We start from the raw sequence: 22,727 nt of genomic DNA, 5'->3' as shown, positions 1-22,727 counted from the left end.
GATATTATGCAAGTATAGACAATATACAAATTCCAGAGCTGCACAATAGCTTTTATTCAGGTGTACAAGTCTAAATGATTTCAGAATTTGAAGGCACTTTTTTTTTTTTTTTTTTTTTTTTTAAGGATTAAGTGCAGTTTGTGTTTGGTTTATGTAATGCTATACAGCAGTCAAGCTAATTTAGACATGCAATTTATTTCTCCATTGTAAGGAAGACACAGGCTATGGCAAATGGCAAAGGCTGCTTTATTAAGTGACAGCTAAAGTTGGGCAAATAATTCACTTTGAATAATTTATGCAGTTAATTTTTACTTTTATTTCAAGAATGTCTGAGAGGAGATTACAGTCACTGTGACGTATCTTGTTAAAATTACCCTACAGAATTCCTCACGTGGATTGTTGTTAGATATCTGATGTTCATAGCTGTGTTTAGCTGTGATTGGTAAATAAAACTTATGGCATAGGCTGTTCAGGCTGAATGATCAGCAACAATGATGTTTCTTGTGCAATGTAGAGTCTTTTTTTTTTTTTTCCTGCAGTGCCTTGTTTTATCTGGTGTGCTTTTATCAAGCACTTTACAAGTTCAGCTTAACAGGAAATTAAAAAAATATATTGTTGTTGTTCTGTTGACAAGAAAAACAACAATGCAAAGTAGTTACGGAAGAAATCTTGTCCTAGCTTCTACAGCATCACTCAGTAATGGGACATTATACAATGCTGAAGGAGAAAAAAGTCTCACTGATTCAGAACAGGGAAAGAACCTCAGTTAAACACAATGTTTCATAACAAGGAGATTCTTAAAGAATCCTCCACAGAAGGTTTCACAATCTGGAGGAGAGTATATGCACACATATGAGGACAGAAAGGGATTCCTTAGACCAGGAACTGAAACAAAAAGATTTCACATATAAGTATATCCAAAACGAAATCTCACCCAACAGACTCCACTTCATTTGCTTTTCATCTCAGGCTACCAGATTTAGGAAAAAAGAAAAAAGAAGAAAAAAAAGAGCTCAACAGAGTGAGCTGACTCCAAGTTTCAAATAAAAGGGATGTAGAGATGATGATCAACAATTATAGTTCCAGGAGAACAGCAATAACATAAAACATTCCTATTCATTCAGATACCAAGGGATCAGCCCCATTTACCTGTAGGCATCATTCTACAGCAGCAAAGATTAGGGCTCCAGCTTTTCTTAACATTGATTTCTTCAGTAACCTGGGCTGACTGTTCTCTAAATTGGAYTTTATGATAAAACAGAAAGGGTACTAGCAAAGATGAGGAGGAATTTTATGACTTTAAAGGACATTTTAAATAATCTATTTCAACTTCCTGTTAAAGACATTTCAACTTTCCTGTTAAACTAATTTGTACAGATTAAATGGAGCAGCAAGCCTGAGGCTTTCTTCTGATGTATACGRGAGGAGGGACTATGCAACAAAAGATGACAGAAACTGAGAAACTTTACTTAACATTTGCCATGTTAATTCATGAGAGTTCAACAAGGCAAAAAGTAGTAAGTTCTCAATGAGCCACTTAGAAAAGCAGAAGTTGTTAGGATCAGACCTGTGAACAACACAGGTATTCCAGAACAAAAGAGAACCAGCTATCCTCCCAGCTTTCATCATCTTTWGTTTCTTGGTGGTGCAAAAGATCATCAATTTGATTCTCCAGGGCACTAAATTGACCCTCTACTGTCTATGCTTCTGTTCAGAAGCAGGGAAAAACTTATCTGCATATTTATTACCCCCCTCATTTTCCAGTAGATGTTCCTCTTGACAGATCTCGCAGTATATGTTCTCAAAGATCAGAGTTACTGAGTTTTCTTCTTTTTTTTTCAGGCTGCTATGAGTGACACATACTGGATTAAGCTGCCATGAGAATTTACCTTACACTTATCACAAAAGGGTCTGACAGAATCAAAAGATAAATATCACCTTCTCAGTGCTCTAGCCACTTCATCATTTATCTACATCTATTGGACTATCACAGTCTTTTCTCCTAGTTGTGCTTCATAATGTTGTTCACACCACTATTAACTTCTTCTTAATGCCTCCAACTTAAAGCTGTGATTCCAAGTTAAAATAAATCATCTCTAACTTTTTACATTACTTTGACTTTGGGAGATGAATATTGTTTCAGGAAGAGGTCTTAAGTAAAGCTAACTGGAAACACTTCCACAAACCYGAACATTCATCGTGGGGGAGAAGAGAGCATTTTAAAAATAAGTCTTCTGAAATCTTAGGTGAATTTCTAACAGAAAGAGATGAGGAAAGAGAAAGAACCTCAAGAAGAACCAGAATCCTGATGCTGAAATAAAGCTTCCATTGACTAGAAAAAAAAAGGTTGAAGCAATGTGCAGATGAGATAACTGCCCTTCTTATTTACCTAGGTGGAAGAGGAAGGAAAAGCCAAGAACTCTAAGCAATGTTCCTGCACAATATCAAGTAAGTATTTTTCCCCCCATTTTGATTTTTCCAAACAGTAAGCATCTAATACCATATGGCTGCCAATTTCATGAAAATGTGCCTCAAAGCTAATTTGACTGAAACTTTTTAAGAATGAGTTAAGTGCTTGAGTAGAAGAAGCTATAAAAATATTCTACACATCTGTACTTGCATACACCGTATACATAAGTTGTGAAACTCACCCAATATAGCAACAACTTCGTCATCCTGGATTACTTCCAAAGACCCCGAAACCACAAAGCAGAGACTGTCAACGCTCTCGCCAGCATGGTAGATCAGATCTCCTGGAGCACAGTGCACTGTCTGGAACTCCATGGCAAGCGCTCGCAGGCACCCATCGCTCGCCAGCCTGAAGGCTGGGTGCTCCTTGAAAACTTTGCGGTTCAGATGCACACAGATATCTGCTCTCATGTCCTTAGGGCATATCTGCAACACCTGAAAAGGAAATTAGGTGATCAATTCCTGTGCACAGTTTAACTGAGCCACATAATTATCCTATTTCACTACACAGGGTTTTTATTTACTGAGAACTACTTTAATTCTTCTTATAAAATTTCAACTCTCTCTCTCCATACATTTGTTTTTATATTATATGTATACACAGGCCACAATACTAACTTAGGCTACTTCACAATACCTCAAGGAAAATAACATTTTCATCTCAGTGACATGCTCTGCTGGATATTGAATTACTGTGATAATGCCTCAGGTTTTTAAGACAGTAAAATTAACAGCACAGCAGTACAGAAAATGGTAGATAAAAGCCAGCTTAAGGATTGTTTCTAGTGAGTAGATCATTCTTTTGATAGGCAAATTTCATGAAAAACTTGCACAAATTATGTTACAAGTGAAAGAAATACTGCATAGAGGGAAATGTAACGTATCACTTTAGCAAAAAAGGGGGAAAAAAGTAATTAAAAATGCTTTAACTCAAATTGAGCTTTGCAGGGATAAAAATTCCCCCCTCACCAGCAGCACTGAATTTTTTTGTTCACACTCAAAGGGAGCTTAAGGTATGATACTGTGTTGGACAACTTTTGATCTTCCAAAGGCAATGTTCCTTATGACATTTCATGTTGTATTTACTAAGCCAGCAGTGTGCTCCTAAGGATACGCAACCCAATGCTTAACACAGCAGGTACCAGTCAGGGCTATTGCAGAAGGTTCTTAATATAAAACAGACAGCTGAGTGSAAAGAATACAGACTTACTGTTCCATGTACAGATTAAAAGTTCCTGACACAAACTCTAGAAACACGTAACATGAACAGGATTTGGGGATGACAAAATCCTTGGAGGATAAAGTCTGATGAAGTACATCTCAAGATGTATTATTTGAGAAAAAACATTCTGAGCAGCATGAGTCTGCCTCAGTTTTTCCTCAATAATAACTATTTCATCCAAATAAGGTACAGCCTGGGTGAGCTTCAGAGTTACTCCCATGCATTTTCCTGAATTGAGAGAGATGGCTGCTTCAATGCAAACACTTCTGGAACATGTGAAATAACACAGGGAACACTAGCCCTATGCCTACGCAGTGCAGTTGAGCTCTACGCAAGGTCTTCAAGCAGAGAACTAAGCTCATAGGTCTGTGCAAGGCAGTGGTACCAGCTACTAAGCTCACTACTCCAAAGGCAAAGGGCCCTACAGCCACTAAAATCATCTCTGGCCCACCTCCAAGAAAACCTGCTATTACAGATACCCACTTCTGAATGAAAAACATTTCCACCGTACTTAAGTGTGGGGCACTCACAGGTGACCTCTCTTGTCTGCCCCAAACCAAGCAGCAGCAGAACCTGCCAGTTCTCGGTTTTCAGCTTCACAGGAATGGGCTGAGGCAGAATGAACAGCCCTTAACACAGAACACACAAAGACCGTAGCTGTCTTTGCTATTACCTTGTTTACTCTGGCAACAAATTCATACTGTATTTGTAGATGCTTGCCAAAGTTTGGCACTGGAATTTCACATACACAGACTTCACAGTTACTTTTTTAGTTACTGCACACAAAAAAGGCTGCCATCATAGAAATAAGAATATTTTAAATGATGCTCTTATTCAAACTCTTGGTTTCCCCAGTCTAAGAGCAAATTAACTATTTTTCCTTTTTCCCTTTAGAGATGCTGTCTTCAGACTTTGTACAAATCAAGAAGGATTAAACATACTCAAGAGCTGAAGGCAAATGGAAGACTTATTTGTATGGGAGGTAAAACACAGATCATCATGGCTTAATTTTCGTATTTTTCAGCAGCTCTTTGTTATATTTTTTTTATACTGGCATTTCCTAGACTTACAGGCTTGTGTTTGGTTTTAGCTTATTATTCACTCCTTGACATACCTGCAGGTAACACCAATTTGACACATTTGTGACCTACAAAATATTGCAAAAAATGATTCTGGGTGAAATTCCTCTTTAAATATTTGCTTCACCTGTAGAAAGCTGCATTGCATTACACAGCAGCACAGCTACCACCACTCTGTCACAGGAATGATACGTATTTTATTCACTGCATGGCATCCTGTAAGTTATAGGTATATACATAGGCATTAAACCAACGGAGCTCAGACCTGAGAGTTTATGGATTGGCACAACCATTTGTTAGTCTACTATCTGTTAGCTTTTGCTATGAAGATGACAGATAAAAGATGATTTCTAAGTTTTACATTCAGCATTAGCAGGACTTCAGCTACAAATACACCAGTTACTGAAATCTACATCATATTATGCTCTTTGATGTTCTAGTAATTTGAGACTTTTTTCTATTTATTAAGACAACTCTCCAAGGCTATAGGAAGTTGTATTTACTTTGGTTATTCTACTCTCTCCAAAGGCATTCTTGAAGCATTTCTCTTCTATCAGAGGAAACAAAGAATGAACTTTGAAGGCAAGCTAAAATAAACATGTTTTACACAGCAAATTCTTCTTGCTGCCTTGTTAAAATGATGATAGGAGCTTACATTGAGAGCGAACGAAAGCATTCATTACACTGTATATCCTCAGGTTTGGTTTCTCCACCTTCCCTAAACTTGTCTACCTCAAAACTCATAATCCCACATACAGACATTTTGGGAGAATACAGAGCAGCTTGTAAATCAGCACTATCCAGCGCTAAAATACCGTTTCTTTTTGATAACTAGTATTATGGACACTGCTTCCTAGAACCACTGTCTGAGATCTAAATGGCAGATACGCTGATGACCATTTAGGAAAACAAATAGCACCCTGTGTACTCATCAGGCCACATCTGTTCTACTCTCCATAATGATGCTTTAACTGCTAGACAGAAATGAGACTGTTTGCTCTTAAACCACAGCATCTACAGTTCTGAATAATAAATTAATCAGACAACCAGAAGATTGGTGGCTGAAGCACGGGTATGATTTCCTGAATGAACCACCGTGCAAAATCACCTCTCTTTACTAGCCCAAGGAAAACAGTGTCCATCTCCCTAAAAGCCAGCAAATGACACRACAACAACACTGAGTCTCTTTTGTGCATTTGTTCTGGTGAACAGCCATTCGAAATTTTAAAAGACAAATGGGAACTTCAGTCATAAATTCAAAAAATTAGGATGATAACATTTTCCTCAAATAAAGGAGGTTTCAAATATATTATCATAGTAATGGCTTCCAGCTTTCATTAATATCTTTTACCTATACATAGAATAAAACATGAAAATTTTACAAAGGCAAATCAAATTCTTCTTTGTATTTGGATCCACAGAGCTGCAAAAAAACCTCATACAACACAGAAGTTGCAAAAAATTTTGAAGTTGAGAAACTCCGAGGTTGTGTTAGAATCTGGAATTTTTTATTTAGTTATTTTCTTTATTTTCTGAAAACTGAGCTTTTTCATTTTTCACTGTTATATTACTTCAGAGCATATCTTCTGCAACATATACTCACGTCTACTGCTAACATACATCTGTTTGATAGAATAGCTGAAATATTATTTTTGAATGAGTAAAATGAAGGGAAACTGCTACTTGGTACTATTTAAAGGATGTTTGTCTTCTTTACTAAGAAAGTACCTCCTGTTTATTTTAATGAGATACTTTCAGGATGTGACTTGTTTCCTCGTCGTTTAATTTACTTACCTTTTCAGTATCTATTCCTCTGGACATTGACCAGGTGGAAACAATGTAATCCATCACACGTTCACTAAGCCCTTTCGGGACCTGGTAGAGCTTCAGGAAGTCTCGGACACTGTTCAGCATTTCATGGTACCTGTTCGTATTAGCATACATTTGCTGAAATATGGTTGTCACATTCCCAAATATGGTTGCATACAGAAGTGCTGTAAACAAACAACAAAAAAAGATAGCTATAACAATATATTGTGTTGATYGGTCTGTGTTCCACTGTGCTGTAAGGCAAGAAATTGCTTATATTTCTATGGATCTGAAATTTTGGTGCTCGTTAGGAAGGCCTGATGAGCATAAATATTTTACAGATCAGCTCCAGACCTACAAATTGAAGATCACATTGGCGAGTCCTGCAACGTGGAGTTCCTGAAACGCAACTATGGCCTTTGCCCATCAAAGAATTCAGTAGTATCCAAACCGTTATGAAAACAAAATAGAAGATAAAAGAATTTAAGACAAATAGCTTGACAGCAAATACTTTAAAATTTCATCTCTGGTTTATAGTGCCTGTGTTAAAATGTCATCAGTGACAGATTTCCAAGCTTTAAGTGCATTACCACAGTAGTAAGTCGAGTCATCATCACCCACCTCCGTGTGACAACAACAATGCATCAAAGCAGAAGATGGAATATGTAATAAACAGCTACCATGGGTCACTGATTTATAGATGCAAGTTTAATAATACATAAAAACTCGCATTATGTTTGATATTCTTCAAGAAGAACAGCAAGGCCTCGGACAACAACTAGAGCCCTCAAACACAGAATGCTGCATAACCTTTCTAACTTCATTCAGCACAATTACAACACCAGTTGATTTAGTCAAAACACATTTAATAATAAACATGAGAAAGACAAAAGCCTATTTCCAGGTGGGGAGAGAAACAGATGAAAACACACAGGATTTGAGAAGATCTGCCTGCTGAGGGTCAAGAAAAGACGGTGGGCTGGTGGCACCCTTGGGTAGTCATGTTTCGGTGGCTGACACAGGCTGAGGCTTACTCTCTTCCAGCCAATCCAGCCAAGTGAGCGGAAAGGGGACAGAGTCTCAAGGGCAGCTTTTCTGCACCAGGAATCAGGTCAGTGATAAGCAAGGGAGAAGTTTATTTGAGAGGGAGAAGACAGAGTGCAGACGTGCTAATCACCACCAGTAAGTGTTCTGGCTTACTGAGGAAGTTGTTCTTCTTTGTCATTGCCTGACCCCCGCAAACAGGCTCTGAATTTTCAGTATCATATTTGTTCCACTCTAAAATAACAACAAATAATTGACAAGTCATAGTTATTAAACACAAGAGAAGATTTTGCCTTATTGGAATACCTCCTTTGGCTGTTTATTTCAGTTACTCCTTCACTCTCCCTCTTTGAAAAAAGTATTTTTTCCTCATCTCATTGATTCTTTTGAGAGTGCAGCTATTTATTCATGTCAGCATTATAGTCAAACAGTCTTAAGCCAGCTAAGATTCCTCAGGGTTTTATGACCAACAAGAAACCTTTAATAATCTGCAAGAGCAACTTCCAGGACTTTCCTCTATTGTCACTGAGAGGTACTGAGTAGATGCAATTTAAATTAGAACAGCTCAAGGCTTTTACACAGCTGTTTCTCTACAGCATTCCTTCTTGACACTGTGACTTTTTTTTTTTCTGACTTTCTGCAGATACCAGCTCTCCTCTTTTCTGTCTACAGAGCTTACACCAGGGGGCACTTATTTGGCTTGCTCAGTACAGCAACATCTTTACTTCCTCAGTCCCTTTAAGTGATGGGGATGCACAATAAAATATTTATATTTGCATCCACAGACCAAATAGTGAATTAAATATGAATGAAGCTCTCAAGCCTTTTGGGCTCCATAGTGCCTCAGCAGTGGCAGATACATAGAACACTGAGCAAGAATTTCACATTTTAGTCTACTGTAGTTGTTTCTGTAGATGCAGATATATGCAAATACTTTTTGCCATCAGAAATGACACAAATCAAAGACAGCTATTAAAAACAGAGTAAGCTAGGGAACTCCAACTTGAATCAGACAATTCTAGCAAAACTTGAACTACTCTTCCAGGACCAATCCATCAGTCTGCATTCAAGTCTCAGAGTGTTTGTCTGATGTGCGGTATAGGTGCCACAGAACTTACCTTTTTTCTGATTCTGCTGCAAACAAAGTATTTAGACACTTAGCTGATATTTAAGCATCTGTCTCTCCACTGATTTCAATGGTTGCAAAAATACTTTTTAAGAATGRTCCTTGATGCTACATTCACAACAGTTTTCACATTTTTACTTATTTCTTAAAACACTAACTGCTGTTCTGTCCTGTTCAAAATAAAGCTCTGYTAGAATGTACCAGAGTTTCTCCCTCTCCCCCCCCYYTTTTTTTTAWTTTTTTTTATTTTGCAGCTAACAAAGCTACTTTATATGACACTACAAGTTAGRGTAACAAGCTGCAGCACAGTCAATGTAAACAAACAAAGGATATTACTTAAAATACCAAGCCAACGTTTAATAAGATTACTTAGTGGGTAATATCATCCATAGYTGAAACAACACTGGCTGCTCAAGCTACCAAAAGTGCTAAAACTGTAATTATTTTAGGAAACAATTCTATATTCTGCAATTATCTACATAATTAAGCCAATAGCTATGGATTTACAGATATGATTACATTTGACCTAGAATAACCTGAATGATCAGAAAGATTGAAAAAGGCAGCTCTGCCTCAATTCAGTTCAATTTGTTGGCCTGACAATATTAAACATTGTCCCAGACATCTGGCACACATAATATACCTAAAGAAAAAAGAAAATTTCATGGTGCCCGTATCAGGACTCACAATCTGAACTCCAGACTTGTTAGAACTTTTCTTTCTATACAGGAGGACAATCAAACCGAATGCCATGAACAGGTACATTCAAAACCCAAGTGCAAACTTCCCCAAACAAGTCCATTGAAAGAGACTAAAGCCTTAAACCYGAATAAGAGTCAGGGCTGAAATGCAGTGCTCTAGCTCTCATAGCTCTCTCTCACAAAATWAGCCTTTCTCCTTCTTCCACATACATCCAGATATCTGTATTTAGCATAAAAGAACTGCAGCGGGCACCTGAAAAAGATCTTAATGCCTCTTCCTATGGTTGAGGTAGATTACCTTTCCTCTAAAAATCCCTTTGTTTTGGCAGGCTCCTGAGCATTTCTGCATGAGAGCAWAGGGAATGCATGTAAAACTTTGGTTCAGTCTCACAAATGTCAGGCTTTGTCCTCAATTCTCTTGGTGAGATCCAAGCTTACCAATTCAGATTTGCAACAAAAACAGATGGTAGGAAGGATTTATCACTTCACAGAATCACAGAATGGTTGAGGTTGGAACCAACCTCTGGAGATCRTCTAATCCAACCCCCATGCTATAGAAGGGTCACCTAGATCATGTTGCACAGATCGCGTCCAGGCAAGTTTTGAGTATCTCTTATGCACTTACTGATTTTAATTTTTTTTGTCTCCATTCAACAATAATAAAATGCTAGTTTGCTTTGAAATATAAATATAAAAACATGCAAATTAAGTTTTAAAGAAAGGAAGGAAGTTTTAATAGGTATGCAGATGTACATATTATTTTTCTATTTAATCTCAACTTTTGCTTGGGCTAAATTATACCTGAAAGTCTGATATAAGAAAAGTACTGATGAACAGCTATTTACTATAAATGCTACTTAATCCACAGTATTTTGTATTCAAACAGCATTATCTTTTTATTTCCTGTGTCCTGTTCCACAATTTCTTATGCAGATACAAACAAGACCTTGCAATGTTGTTGCCTTAGGTCCTGCTTATACCGGCTTGAACAAGAGTTCCTCTTTGTAAAGGAACCCATGGCCCCACTGCAGCAGGGCAAGGCATCCACACACATCCTTCTGCTGCTGCCAGTTCAAGGCTGAAAACAGGTGACAGATTAGGAAGAGGGTCACAAGCAAGTTCGTATCTCTGGACTTCTGAGCAATCCTACCTGTGGGCATGCAACTATCTCTTACTCTGGCAAAYAGTGAGACCTGTTGGTTCAAGGTCTCATGACTCACGGCTCTGCTAGCAAAGGTAAAACGGAGTCCCCACTCCACCCCATTACTGTCCAGCTCCAGSAAGCCTAGTTAATAAAACCCAGAAACTCAGTATTTCATTTTGATTATCACAAATCCTTGAGCAATTTTCACTRCAAATTGCAGCCACTATGCTGCAGTAGTATGACAACTACCATGACAAGAAAAAGTATTCCTGTCTACATTAATTTTTTATTAAAAAAACCCCAAACTTACAATCCTTAATTTATCATTAGCTAACCGTTTTATTACTGCTGAGGACACATTAAAGCCAAGGATTTTCGCAGCCAAAAACTGGGTAGATACATTAGCATATTAAACATTGACCTCTTCTACATAGAAACAGCTAGGCTCTGTGTCTTCCTTTCTTTTCAAAGGAATAACGAAATGAATCCACTGTAGCACACTGCAGCCCCAGAAAGATTTCAGAAACGCACGCCCTACCACAGGAACAAAGTTGGGCAGTTTATGACAGAACAAAACCCCCAAATCCTTGTTTCAACATTGACTGAACAACGCGACGTTAGACCACTGCCCTGCGACAGCRGTAGTGTAGGTCATACAGTCTCATCACCAACAGCCAAAGCTCTCCAGAGCCGTGGGCCAGAGTTTGTAGTGATGCCCTACAGACTGCAGAAACTATCAACTCCTAAGGAGYGCGATGTACAGGGGACTGCAGGAAACAAGAAAAAGGATTTTAGGGCAGGGGCAACATTCTTGAGTGGGATGGTTTCGATCCAAGCCAGGCCTCACTGTGCAGAAAAGTCACAAATTAATTTGACCCCAAGAGTGCCCTTGCATGCCTCAGCTCTGAGGCAGCCACGTGGTGGTGGAGGAACTGCCTCTAAGAATAAGCCCACAGCAACCAAGGAGAACAAGCAATAACCTGTTCCAACACCACATGCAATATGCACCAATGCAAGGGGACAGAAACTCTGCCTCTGCATGAATGTCAAGATCCCTCAGAAAAGATAGAGGGCTCTTTTCTCCTCCCAGGACATAAATGTTCTTCTCTGGCAATAGATAAACACATTTGCCCCAACAATGTGGCTACTGATTTACAATGCAGCCAGTGTCACCCCATTTAAACCAAYGTTTAAATAACATCAAAGATAAAAGTGTAGTAATTTCAATAGCCAATTACCCGCACAAGTGAATCATGAAGGTCAGACACAGGTTGGAGAGGTCACCAAATAATTCGCTACTTTTAATGATGTAACAAATGAGAAGAAATAAATACAAGCCAATATAGGTCTCAGCTACCACAGCTACTTTGTTGCAGCATCTTATTTTAGAAYTATAAGAGGAAGCATTTCTATCTGTAAGAATGAGAGGTTTGCAATTACCCCAATTACAGATGTAAGTGCTGCATGTGGTTCCTGAGATGAATCATCAGACTGATGATGATTTGTTCAAAATGAACTCATCCAAAGTCCTTGCGTACAAAGYGTGTGCATAAAAACCATTCAGCAACAAGTGAGACCAACATCAGCTAGTGARCAACCTCTTTCATCTCATCCCCAAGACTTGCAATTCTTCCTAAAACTGAACTGCTTTAATTTTCACTTTCTGGAAAGCAAACTGATCCAGAAAAATCTGCCTGCCTATACACAAATTCTGTTTGACAATAAATAAAAAAAATCCTGTTACTTAATGAGTAGACTGTACTAACCTAAATACTATTCAAAGAGCAAGTACCTGGACTTATAAATGAGTACATGATTTAAATGTATAATTGCACTTTTGTTTCACTAACAAATTCCTAGTTCACAACAAATGACCAAGCTCATGCRTGGTTGAGAGAAAAATGCAGCCTTGAAAACCTGTTGTACTATATCATTTCTCACTGAAAATGAAACATAACAGTAAATTAACCATGAAAAAAATGCATGCTTTAAAGGCATTTTTCAGATAATGCATTGTGAGGTCACACAGAATTAACATCTGATCAGATAAAAAGAAAAGTAGAAATTAACAGTTGTGTGGATTATAAATTAATTATAGGAGAAAAAACAYATTGTTTTTAAAAGTGCAATTAGAACAATGTAAGAGCTTATAATTGCTTGAGATTAGGATGATTAGTAGTAATTATGCCCACTTTGAGGTATACAGTATGTAGTTAAAAGAAAAAGGCTGAACTGTCAATCACAATCTGCAAACAAATTCCAAAGTGAACAGGTATCTTATCCAGTTATTGTTTACAGTTCTAGTTCTGATCTAATTGTCATTTATAGTCTTGTAACTTGCAATCAAAACATTTAAAGTAAGACTTGCTTATCTAATATCTACATAACTTTCTAGAATAGTACAGAACTTATGTGGTATCACTTTGTATCAAGACAGATGCAGAGCTATTTAATTCAGTACTTCTTAGGAAGCTTTGCATAGTGCAAACAATTTCCTATTTGTAATCACTTATCCACCTTTTATTTTTTATTTACACAATKTATAGACATATCATTTGGCTTAGTTAGTAGAGAACAAATGTAAATAATTATAATAGGTCAAGTAAAATCATGCAGTTTATGAGTTTTCACACTGTATCTACATAATATTTTCACAAGTTATGAAATAAAGTATAATCGCTACTATCCTGTTAGCATGTACATTCCTGAATTTCACAGCTTGGTAAGAAAGTAGTTTTCTGAAGTGAAGTAAATTCCTAGAGGAACTCTCCCCCAAGCTGTTTCCAGTGACTGTCAGCTCCTGCTTTTCCCACAGCTCTCTATTCTCCCAGGTTGAACTCCTCCACTTCCTTCCCATTTCAGGCTACCACCTTGTAATCTGCATCTCAGTTAAAGCACCCCACAAGCAAGAGCCAAGTGGGAGCTATGATAAAGTTCAAAGAACTGACACACTACTATCAACTGAACAAGTCTGAAAATCAATTCAAARAGCAAAGCAGAAAGCCTGACTGTGAGAAAACGTAAGGGATGTGAGCATCGGGCTTTGCAGCAAAACCATTTGATTTCTCTAGGAAGAAAGATGAGAGACGACAGCCAAATTATATTAAACTCTTAGTCAAAATCTACTACAAATCTACTCATCATCGCCTTGCTGAAATCACTCTGCTGATGACAGCTGGGACACAGAAGGAACCCACTGGATGGCAGCTACAGTGAAAACCTCTCCTCTGCRGAAGGATGGCCACCAGTAAGCACACAGCTGACACGGGTGGAACAACAGAGTGCCAGGGACATGATTTTTTCCCTTCTCACTCCCAAAGAAAACACAAATGCAATGAAATGAAAGTAAGAGGCATAAACAGGGGAAGAGCTGCTCTGACAAGCCACTTAAACAACTACCTAAGGCTGCAGTAGAAACACCTGTGCACCTTAAAATTGGCTCTCCGCAGCGTGCAAGAGTTCAAAGGGTAGAGAGAACAGCAGCTATGGAACAAACATCACGAACAGCTCCCAGCACTTCTCTCCTCACACCTATTCCTAACAGTACAAAGCCAAAGGAAACTGTTACTACAGCAACACAGCCCCACAGGCAAATAACCTCYTAGCTCAGGAGCTTGAAACCACTTACATTTTGCTAGTTTAAGGATTAATATGGAAGAAGATAGATATGTGTTGGTAAAACACAGAGCTTCCAAAGACACTGATCTCAAGCACCTCTAGCAATGTTTCAGAGGTGAACTTTCTTGAACTTGATTTGCTCTGGTACCACCTGCTCTGCTGCTAGCCACAACCGCAGGTGTTGGACAGCACAAATCTCTAACTGGCTTTGCTTTTGCCTTCAGCATGTTTGGGCTGAGATAAACAGCATGGGAAAACACACAGACCAAAACAGATCAGAGTAGTGATCAGAGCCAAAGCGAATAAAAGCCAGTAAAACAAACCTCAGCTTCAGCCGTGCAAGAGAGCGCTCCTACACAAACAGCTCTCTCCAAACGCACAGCGAAGGGCCAAGACCAGTTTGCACTCTATGACAAGCAGCATCCTGGCTCCAAGGAGCTGCTTCTGAAAAGAGAATATCAAGGGCCCCCTGGTAAYGTATACAAAGGAAGGGTAGGTGATCCCTCCAGGGCCAAGGCTGAAATTTCTACTTGTGCACAGTACCATGTGAACTAATTAATGTAATCCCTGGGAACACTGTAGGAGTGGATATTGTAAAATTAACAAGCATGCAAATAAGTCAAAGAGCAAAAATACAGATGTATTTCTTTTGACAGCTACAGTTTAGCAATACATTTGMACTGAAAGCTTCTAGTTGTCCAGAAGAGAGATCTGATGACAGCCACAGACTCCACTATAGCCAGTATGGGTGCAGGAGAGAAGCAGATTACTTATCACACACACAAAATATCAGAACTAGCCTGGGCAGACTTGGATGGTTTTCTGGTTGCAAARTTCATGACCAAGACTAGTAATATTTTGCATTTGTGATGGAAAGAAGAGCCAAGAAAAGACACAAGCATGGTACTGAAGGGAAATAAAGAGAAGAGCATCCTAGATACAAATACACCTCAAGTAACAGACTTTGAAATCCCTAATCACAAGCTTCTCCCACAGTCAAGGGAACAGGACTGCATTTTCTTACGCTGTGAACAAGCAGGACTTGCACACTAAGGAGTTCACRCGATTGTTCTCACTAAAATCACCCAAAGGCCTCAATACTTCTGCAAGGCCCTGAGCCTCCACTAATTACTTAGTCCAAACAGGGCAACATTATTTTACATCTAAGGGTGCCTCATAAAACAGATATGAAGATACATGTTTTGCTTTCACTTAGTGGTAATTTCTCAAGCCTACAAAGATAGCCATGATTAACTTTCTACACAGTAATGCCTATTAATTAATCGAACTTAAGGCCTTAGCTATTGATCCCCAAAAGGCTTTCAAAGGACCACTATTTTGTGACCAATGAGCTCACCGAGAGCTCCTCACAGAWTCAAGTATCTCAGTCGTCATACAACAATATGGGATAACAAGAGCAAAAGGCAGGAGGACAAGTGAGGGGGGACGTTAGTAGCATTATTCAAAGGTTTCAGTAAAACCTGAGAAAAAGAAATGCCATTCCATGAAGATGGCACTTCCCTGCTTCCTCTCCATATCCCTCAACAGAAGTCCATCCCTGATAGCAAAGACAGAATGGTCAGAAAATGTAGCCATTTTCATAGCAAGTTAAAGAGGGAAAAACAATCCAGGAACTACATTCCATGTGAAGAGTAAGATATTCACCAGATCATCATCCAGGGAGTCACAAATGGTTTTGTACATGGAGCAATACCTTGATGATGCTAAGTTTTAAGCATGCGCTCTCCAGCAAATTCTAAGCCTTGCTCTAGATCACGCCAATTTGATTATTGAGAGGAAACTAACTGTAGAAATAGATTACAGCTGCAAAAACCATCTGTATTCCAAACATATGAAGCCAGTTTTACCACTGGGATAGTTTTATCAATAATGCATGACTTTAGCTCAAGGTATTTACTAGCAGGTTTTACCATGGGGATAATTATTAAAATGGTAAAATCTGATTAAATCCTCTGCAGTTTGCCAGAAAGGACACTATTTTACTGTTTTGTAGAATTTTATGGACAATAAAATTTAAATTGTCTAGAAAATTGAAATAGATTTCCATTTCATTCCACAGCACTAATGAACAGATCACCATTTAAATGAAGACTGAGCCATTTAAGGGCATCATTTTTCTTCTACAATTTATACAGGGTAATGCATGGCCATTTTCAATTACTTGGTTAAAATTAAATCTCCAGATACTGCTTCTAGGTTTTTACTGATCTGCACCAATATGAAGGCTTTGCTTTGAAAACTGTTTTTATCTATCCTCAGTTTATCTGAAATGGTTACCCCCAATTAGGAGCAATCTCTAGTTTTTTTAAAATCTATTACTGAAACAGCATTACACATAAAGTAACAGCTAGGGAAAGATTAAAGAAGAGAGTGAACAAAAAGGAAAAACTGGTTCCTTTTCCTATCAGACYACACATGTAGTTAATTTTTCTGGCTACTCTCTTAACCCTATTTGTGCTGTGATTTGTATGATGTTTTCCGCAAGGTCTTAGGGGAAGGAAATCTAAAAACAAAATGCAGCCACAAGGAGAAAGTTGCTTGAACTTTCTAGCCCTTTCTTTATAATGCTGCTGCACATTCTGCTGGTGTTTGTGCTGCTGGCTCAGGCCCATTGCTGTTGGCAGTGGAGCCAGCTTTTCTAACAAGTAGCCTGTGTTACTCATTTATTTGAGGTATCTCCATCTAAAATGAGACATTTACGTTAATTCCCTTCTTCATAGTGATAAACAGATTCAGGCAGATTCTTCGTATCCAATCACACTGTCCATAAGTGAACTTCATATCTAGCTGCATTTCTTGCTGGATATATTCAGATCTCAATCTAGAAATAAGAGCATAAGGAAGAAGTACCAAAGACCTGCTCTGAGGCTGCAGTGATTTTACTTCTCGTAAGGCTTTAGTAGCCAGCTCATCTATGCACTTAAACATAAGTTTTAAACACTTACTCTATCAGTGTGAGCGTGTATGCCTGTGATTRAAGGAGTTAGAGGAAACAGAGACAAAGCAGCTAACCACTAACTTGCAACCACTTTCAAAGACTTCTGCTGTCTATATAGCAAGCACCGAACAGACTCTTTTTTTTTTTTTTTAATATATATATGGTGTCTTCTCTGGGAAAAAAACGAAAGGTAAAATGTTAATGGCTATTAGTTATCCCAGTATAAAAGCAGACTGGGATGAAGGCACTATGGTTTCATCGTGAAGTGAACGAGATGTGAGTAGGAGAGTGCTGGCCTCGCCTAACTAGTTGATGTAAAATTTGCACAGTCCTTGTCCCCCCATCAGATCTTCAGCACTAGCTGCATTGTCCTAAAAGGAAAAAGAGACAAAACCTAGGCAAAACCACTCAAGATAGCTGAAAGTGTATGTTTGAGAAGCCTGCGTCTTCCACAGTTTACCTGATTTACGCTCATTAGCACCATTCAAGCTAACTTGGCTCCAAGCGGTCACACTGCAGAACAACCAGTGAGCTATACAAAGGGAGCACACTAKCTTCACGAGTGGTTGGGTATTGACACTGATGAGTTGTCAAGCCTGTTCAGTTGACAGGTCAGTCAGAGTTAAAAGCACCACTGCTCTTGATTTCATAGTGGTATGGATAAGAATGAATGGAAACTTGTGTTAAGGACAATAACTAATTCTCTGTTCAGGTTAACTTAGTTGGAAAATCCAGCTTCTAAAGCTATTGCACTGAACTGGACTGTGCTGTACCTGACTGTTCTGCTTCCCTGYAGTTTGGGATGAAGCTTCTGATTCAATAACCTTGATAAGCCAGGTTCCTGGGGTAAAGTTACATCCATAACCATTGTAAGGCTGCACGATGCTCTGCTGCGGGTACTGAGTGAGCTGCAAATCTTATCTGGCACATGCCCTCATCTTATTCCTGGTACAACAAATACAAACAAGTTATGTGACTATATTCCATACAGGGTTTTCAAACAATTCCCCTAGAAAACTAACACAAACTGATCAATAAGATCTTTCCTTTTTTTGGTGTCATCTTCTCTTCCTTCTCTCAACAGATAAAATTCAAATACATTCAAATTGGAAATACAAAACCATTAAATAGTTACAAATATTTAATGGTGTTTATAACACAAATAAGAATACTCAAGCTTTTAAATATGCTGGGTAAGCCAATGAGGTSTGAGATAAAGATGACGTTCACAGATGAAGACTAATTTGGGTGGTTAAAAAAATAATTGTCACTGGAATGACTAGGTCTGAGTCATGCTCCTCCCACACACTAATCACAGATGTTCTTGCAAATGAAAATCAATAGGTGCATACAATACATACAAGAATGCAAAATAGGAAAAGCTCATAGACAGAGGCTTCTCCAGGGGGCCTGCTTTACTGATGAGTGAAATGACAGATTAGCAAAGACACTGTGGGTTTATGAAAAAATAACTGAAGCAACTTTGAGGGTTTTTAAAGAGAAACCATGGATGACTGCATGWGAAGTGAATATTTTTCTCTGGAATAATGAAGGGGGGTTATARCCAAACCTTCAGATACAGGTAATTACTACTGTCCCTATGGCTCCAATTTCAYAAACTCTTACTGTTTTATTAAAATTCAGCAAGACCACTGGCAACAGTAAAGGTAGACGTGTATATAGTTGGAGGTTCCACACCTAACTTCTAAAAAAGATAATAAAAAAACACKTATATTCAGGGGAAGATACTGCTGTGTAAGAGATGTTGCCTCATTTCTTTTTAAGGTAATTGCTACATAGAAATCACTCGACATCTACAAAAATAATTCGAGTGGCTGTATTTTATGCTTTGGTAAGCACATTAGCAAACCAGCCCAAAATGCAAGTATATTTACATATACACAAATTTACATAGCCAAAAGCATGACATCTTAACATCCCACTGGGACCTTTTTAGAGAGCTAGACTCCACGTGTGATGCCCGAACAAGTGAGGAAATAAACGAATGGCATTTGAAGATACTAATAAACTTAAGCTTGCAAACAGAGAGTACAGAGGTTCCTCAAAGGTAACAAAATACTTCTGTCTGCTTCACCCGGCAGTTTGCACACAAAGCTCTTCCCTGTGTAGGAAAGAGCAGCAGCAGCTTAGGGAAGACTAAAACTCCACTTCTCTGCAATCAGAACACACCTGGGATGCATTTCAAATCTCAGCGTGGGAGCAGAGACATGAACTCAGGTCTTCTGCTTTCCTATAGAACTCCTTCACCTTTAGCACACCAGGTATATGAAGAGAGGAAGGGGAAAGAGAAGAAAAAAGTTTTTACTATCATATGTGTTCCATCCTCCATAAATACAGCTCTTCACAGCATGGACATGAACCCAGCTTTTCCACACCCTGGAGACAATAAGCCATAAGGTTATTGCTTAGCACATGAGGGCAGATGTGTTTGCCCAGAACACATACATCTCTGCTCTCACCTCTTCACTGAGCAATGTATGTTCCGGCAGGCATACTCCAGGAGGGTTTACTTGGCCAGCCTCAGTAGGTGCAGAACACCTACCTTGGCACTCCCAAAAGATCCTAGGTACGAGCTAATTTCTAAGAACACATTAAGYGGTTTCCTATGTGTGCACCAGCAGAATCTTAGGAAACACAGGGATATTAACTGGCTGTAGCAACTAGTAAAAGTAACCAGAATCACCGTTTAAGTTAGCCCCAGCATATCACCTCTTTTAAGGGTCCAGTCTCAGAGTAAACTTTATCATCGTGATAGAGGTAATAATATGAGAACMGTGGCTACCCCTGAATTTAAAATTGGTTCATTGGATTCCGGTATGAGAAGTCCTGACACTTCAGACCCCATTCTGTGCTGATACAACACTGAATCTAGCCTAAYCCTGGGGCAGCTTTGAAATAGGGARGGTCTCTTGATATTCCTAGTAGATGGAATAATTTCCATGACATCAGAGGACTTCTAGAAGTGGAGTTTTTACAGCTACCGCATCTTTCCCTTGTTTCAGCACTACAGCACTTCCCTTCTGTAATTCTCTGCTGCATACACTATCACCTAAATAGCATCTACCACATCATCTTCCCGTGTCCTTCCTTCCCACTGGCAGAGGCAACAACAAGAACTTACAGCTCATAATTACAGACTATCAGTACGAGTTGGGCAAACAATTGTAGTAAATATATTTCATGTCATTTACTGGCAATGAAATTATCAAATTATAAAGTAGTAAAATGCAGGAACTCCTTTTAGCACTTAACAGATTGTAGTAATAATCTGCAAACTCATGTTTTAAAAGCTATGTGAAGCAACAAACTGTTAGTAGGCTGTGTGCACTAATATGAATATTCATTTATTGGCTTCAGGAACAAGGCAAGAAAAGAATGCCTTCAACAGCTGGAATTTTTGATATTACATAGTTACTATTGGCCATCAGCTATTAATGATTCTCGACAGAAAAACTGACCTGTTGCTGTAACCAATCAGCACATGAGCACCAGAATACTAAAATGTTTTTTCTGCCAGGCTCACTTGACACACTTTGAATGAAATAGCACTTCAGGATTCTTTCTATTTTTTCAAATAAGAGAGTCTACCTGAGAACCACACAGCTAGATTTGCTGGATAAGCATCTCTTGAGGTTGTCCCTGAAGTTAGTACTCCATATGTCTAACATTCGGGATTTGGTCACTATGGTTTCAACTCCCGCTAACAAATGTGCCTTTGGTAAGTATTTATCCTGCCTTTCTCCATTTATCCCAGATGCATGCACATACCCTTCTTTGAACCCTGCCTCATCCTGCCAAATTCTCATTGTCCACCTGGCCCAAAATTATTCTTCTTGCTTCCTTCCAAAAGTTCTGTCATTCTCTCACCTCTTCCAATTTTCTGTTCAATACTCTACCACCAGCTTTTCAGAAATCTGTCATGGGAACAGTGATTTAGCAGTCTTTCTGCATCACAGAGCCTGCAAAATTTAAATCAACAGTTTAGCAGACCCATCAAAAGGCTGCCAGACCTTGCTGGCCTCAATATTGAAGCCTAATGACTAGGATGGAATCAAAGTTAAATTGGATGGTCAAGGAAATAGGGAGAGTCTTCACAAGTTGGGACTGGGGGGACAGATGCAAACCTAAACGAGTAAGGGCTGGGACAGAGGAGCAGAAAAGGAATCTTGGTTAGACTAYGTGGGCACCTCAGATAGAGAGAAACAACCAAAGAAAGTGGCACAGGTCACACGAAACAAAATACCACACTATAGCTGAACTGGTGAAAAACACAGAGAGGGTTTAAATGCTCAGTTTTCTAGACAGGCTTGCTTTTACTGCTACCAAAATCCTCAAAGTCAAAAAGACACGTTTTGGTAGTGATGCAGAGGGAAAGAATAACTTCATGGAGGTATAGATTTAGGGAAAACCAGGATGTTTGTTTTGGTAGATTTTTTTCAGAACCATAAGAATAAAAAACTAAGAGAACTTCAGGCATGAAGCAATCAGCAACAACAGTCAGGACAGAACATGTCTGGCTGCCTCTAAAGAGCAAATACATGAAAAATAATGGTGCTCAGCGTTGTACAAAGCACAGTAAAAGGCAGTCTGCACTTGCAAGATATGAAGAGCCAGAGAGAGGCAAGGCAGGCAAAGCAGACACATGGAGTGGTTTGCATAAGGTCACGTGGAACGGTCTGTGACAGAGCTGGGAACTCAGCCCAAACTCGGTAACTCCAAGTCTTCTTTCCCTAYGCACTAGGCCCCACGGGCTTTCTCACTGTTTGCTGTTTTTCATGATGAAGCAAGCTGCAACTTTTTTACTTTTTCCCTTCCCCTTTGCCCACCAGCTGCTTCCCTTAGCAGGTCGTAACATCCCTTTTTCTACGTCTAGAACTTTCTGCAGCTTCTAGAAGCTAACAAACATCGATTTTCTTCGAACGTTTGGTAATCAGCTCCCAGGAGAAAACAGAAATAACACYGTCTCTGGGTGAATCTTTCTCCTCCATTTCTCAGGAGGGAGAAATACCAAAGGCTGCTTAATGAAGAAACTGTTTGAGTTAGAAAGACATTCACTAAGATCAATCAGGGAAATCCAGCAGGAGTAGGCTGAGCTGTGGCTAACGAGCATCCCTAAAAGCGTCGTCTGAAGGGTACGTCAGCATTGTGATTGCACAGCCAGACACTTCGGACGGTGCAAGTCAGATCAGAGAAACACAGTGCGCAGYGGCTGCAATACAACAGTACAATGCGAATGTTGCCTTTCACCAGAGGCTGATGAAAATAAATTGCTCAATTTTTTTATATCTGAAAATAAATACTCTATGATTTTAGTTACTTCTCTCTAGTCTTCTTTGGGGTTTGGGGGTTTTTGTTGTTTTTGAATACAGAAAGCTTAGGCAATAAGTCAGAAAGAAAAAAGAATAAACACTTTAGAACAAGCCAGGGGGACTAGACAAGAAATCCAGAGAGATTACGGCAGAGGGCACTAAATAAAACAAAAATATTAGACCCCAATAGCATCCTTCATACAAAGACTAAGTAAGTAAGTTTTCA

General features: G+C 38.9%; 1 protein-coding gene across 1 annotated transcript in view; it reads right to left on the bottom strand.

The window, feature by feature from the left end:
• Positions 1 to 22,727, bottom strand: part of KCNH1 (potassium voltage-gated channel subfamily H member 1) — a 190,235-nt gene that overhangs the window by 90,639 nt on the left and 76,869 nt on the right. Inside the window, exons 8-9 of the mRNA XM_085315778.1 lie at positions 6,565 to 6,764; positions 2,652 to 2,904 (exon numbers count right to left, since the gene is read on the bottom strand). Coding sequence (XP_085171904.1) covers positions 2,652 to 2,904; positions 6,565 to 6,764 — 453 coding nt within the window. The remainder of the gene's footprint in view (positions 1 to 2,651; positions 2,905 to 6,564; positions 6,765 to 22,727) is intronic.

This window comes from Rhea americana, unplaced genomic scaffold (assembly GCF_003343005.1).
Source record: "Rhea americana isolate MKP2758 unplaced genomic scaffold, rheAme1 scaffold_44, whole genome shotgun sequence".
In the NCBI taxonomy this organism is placed as follows: domain Eukaryota; kingdom Metazoa; phylum Chordata; class Aves; order Rheiformes; family Rheidae; genus Rhea; species Rhea americana.
Note: the sequence above shows the minus strand (reverse complement) of the source record. Positions and strands in the feature narration are given on the sequence as shown.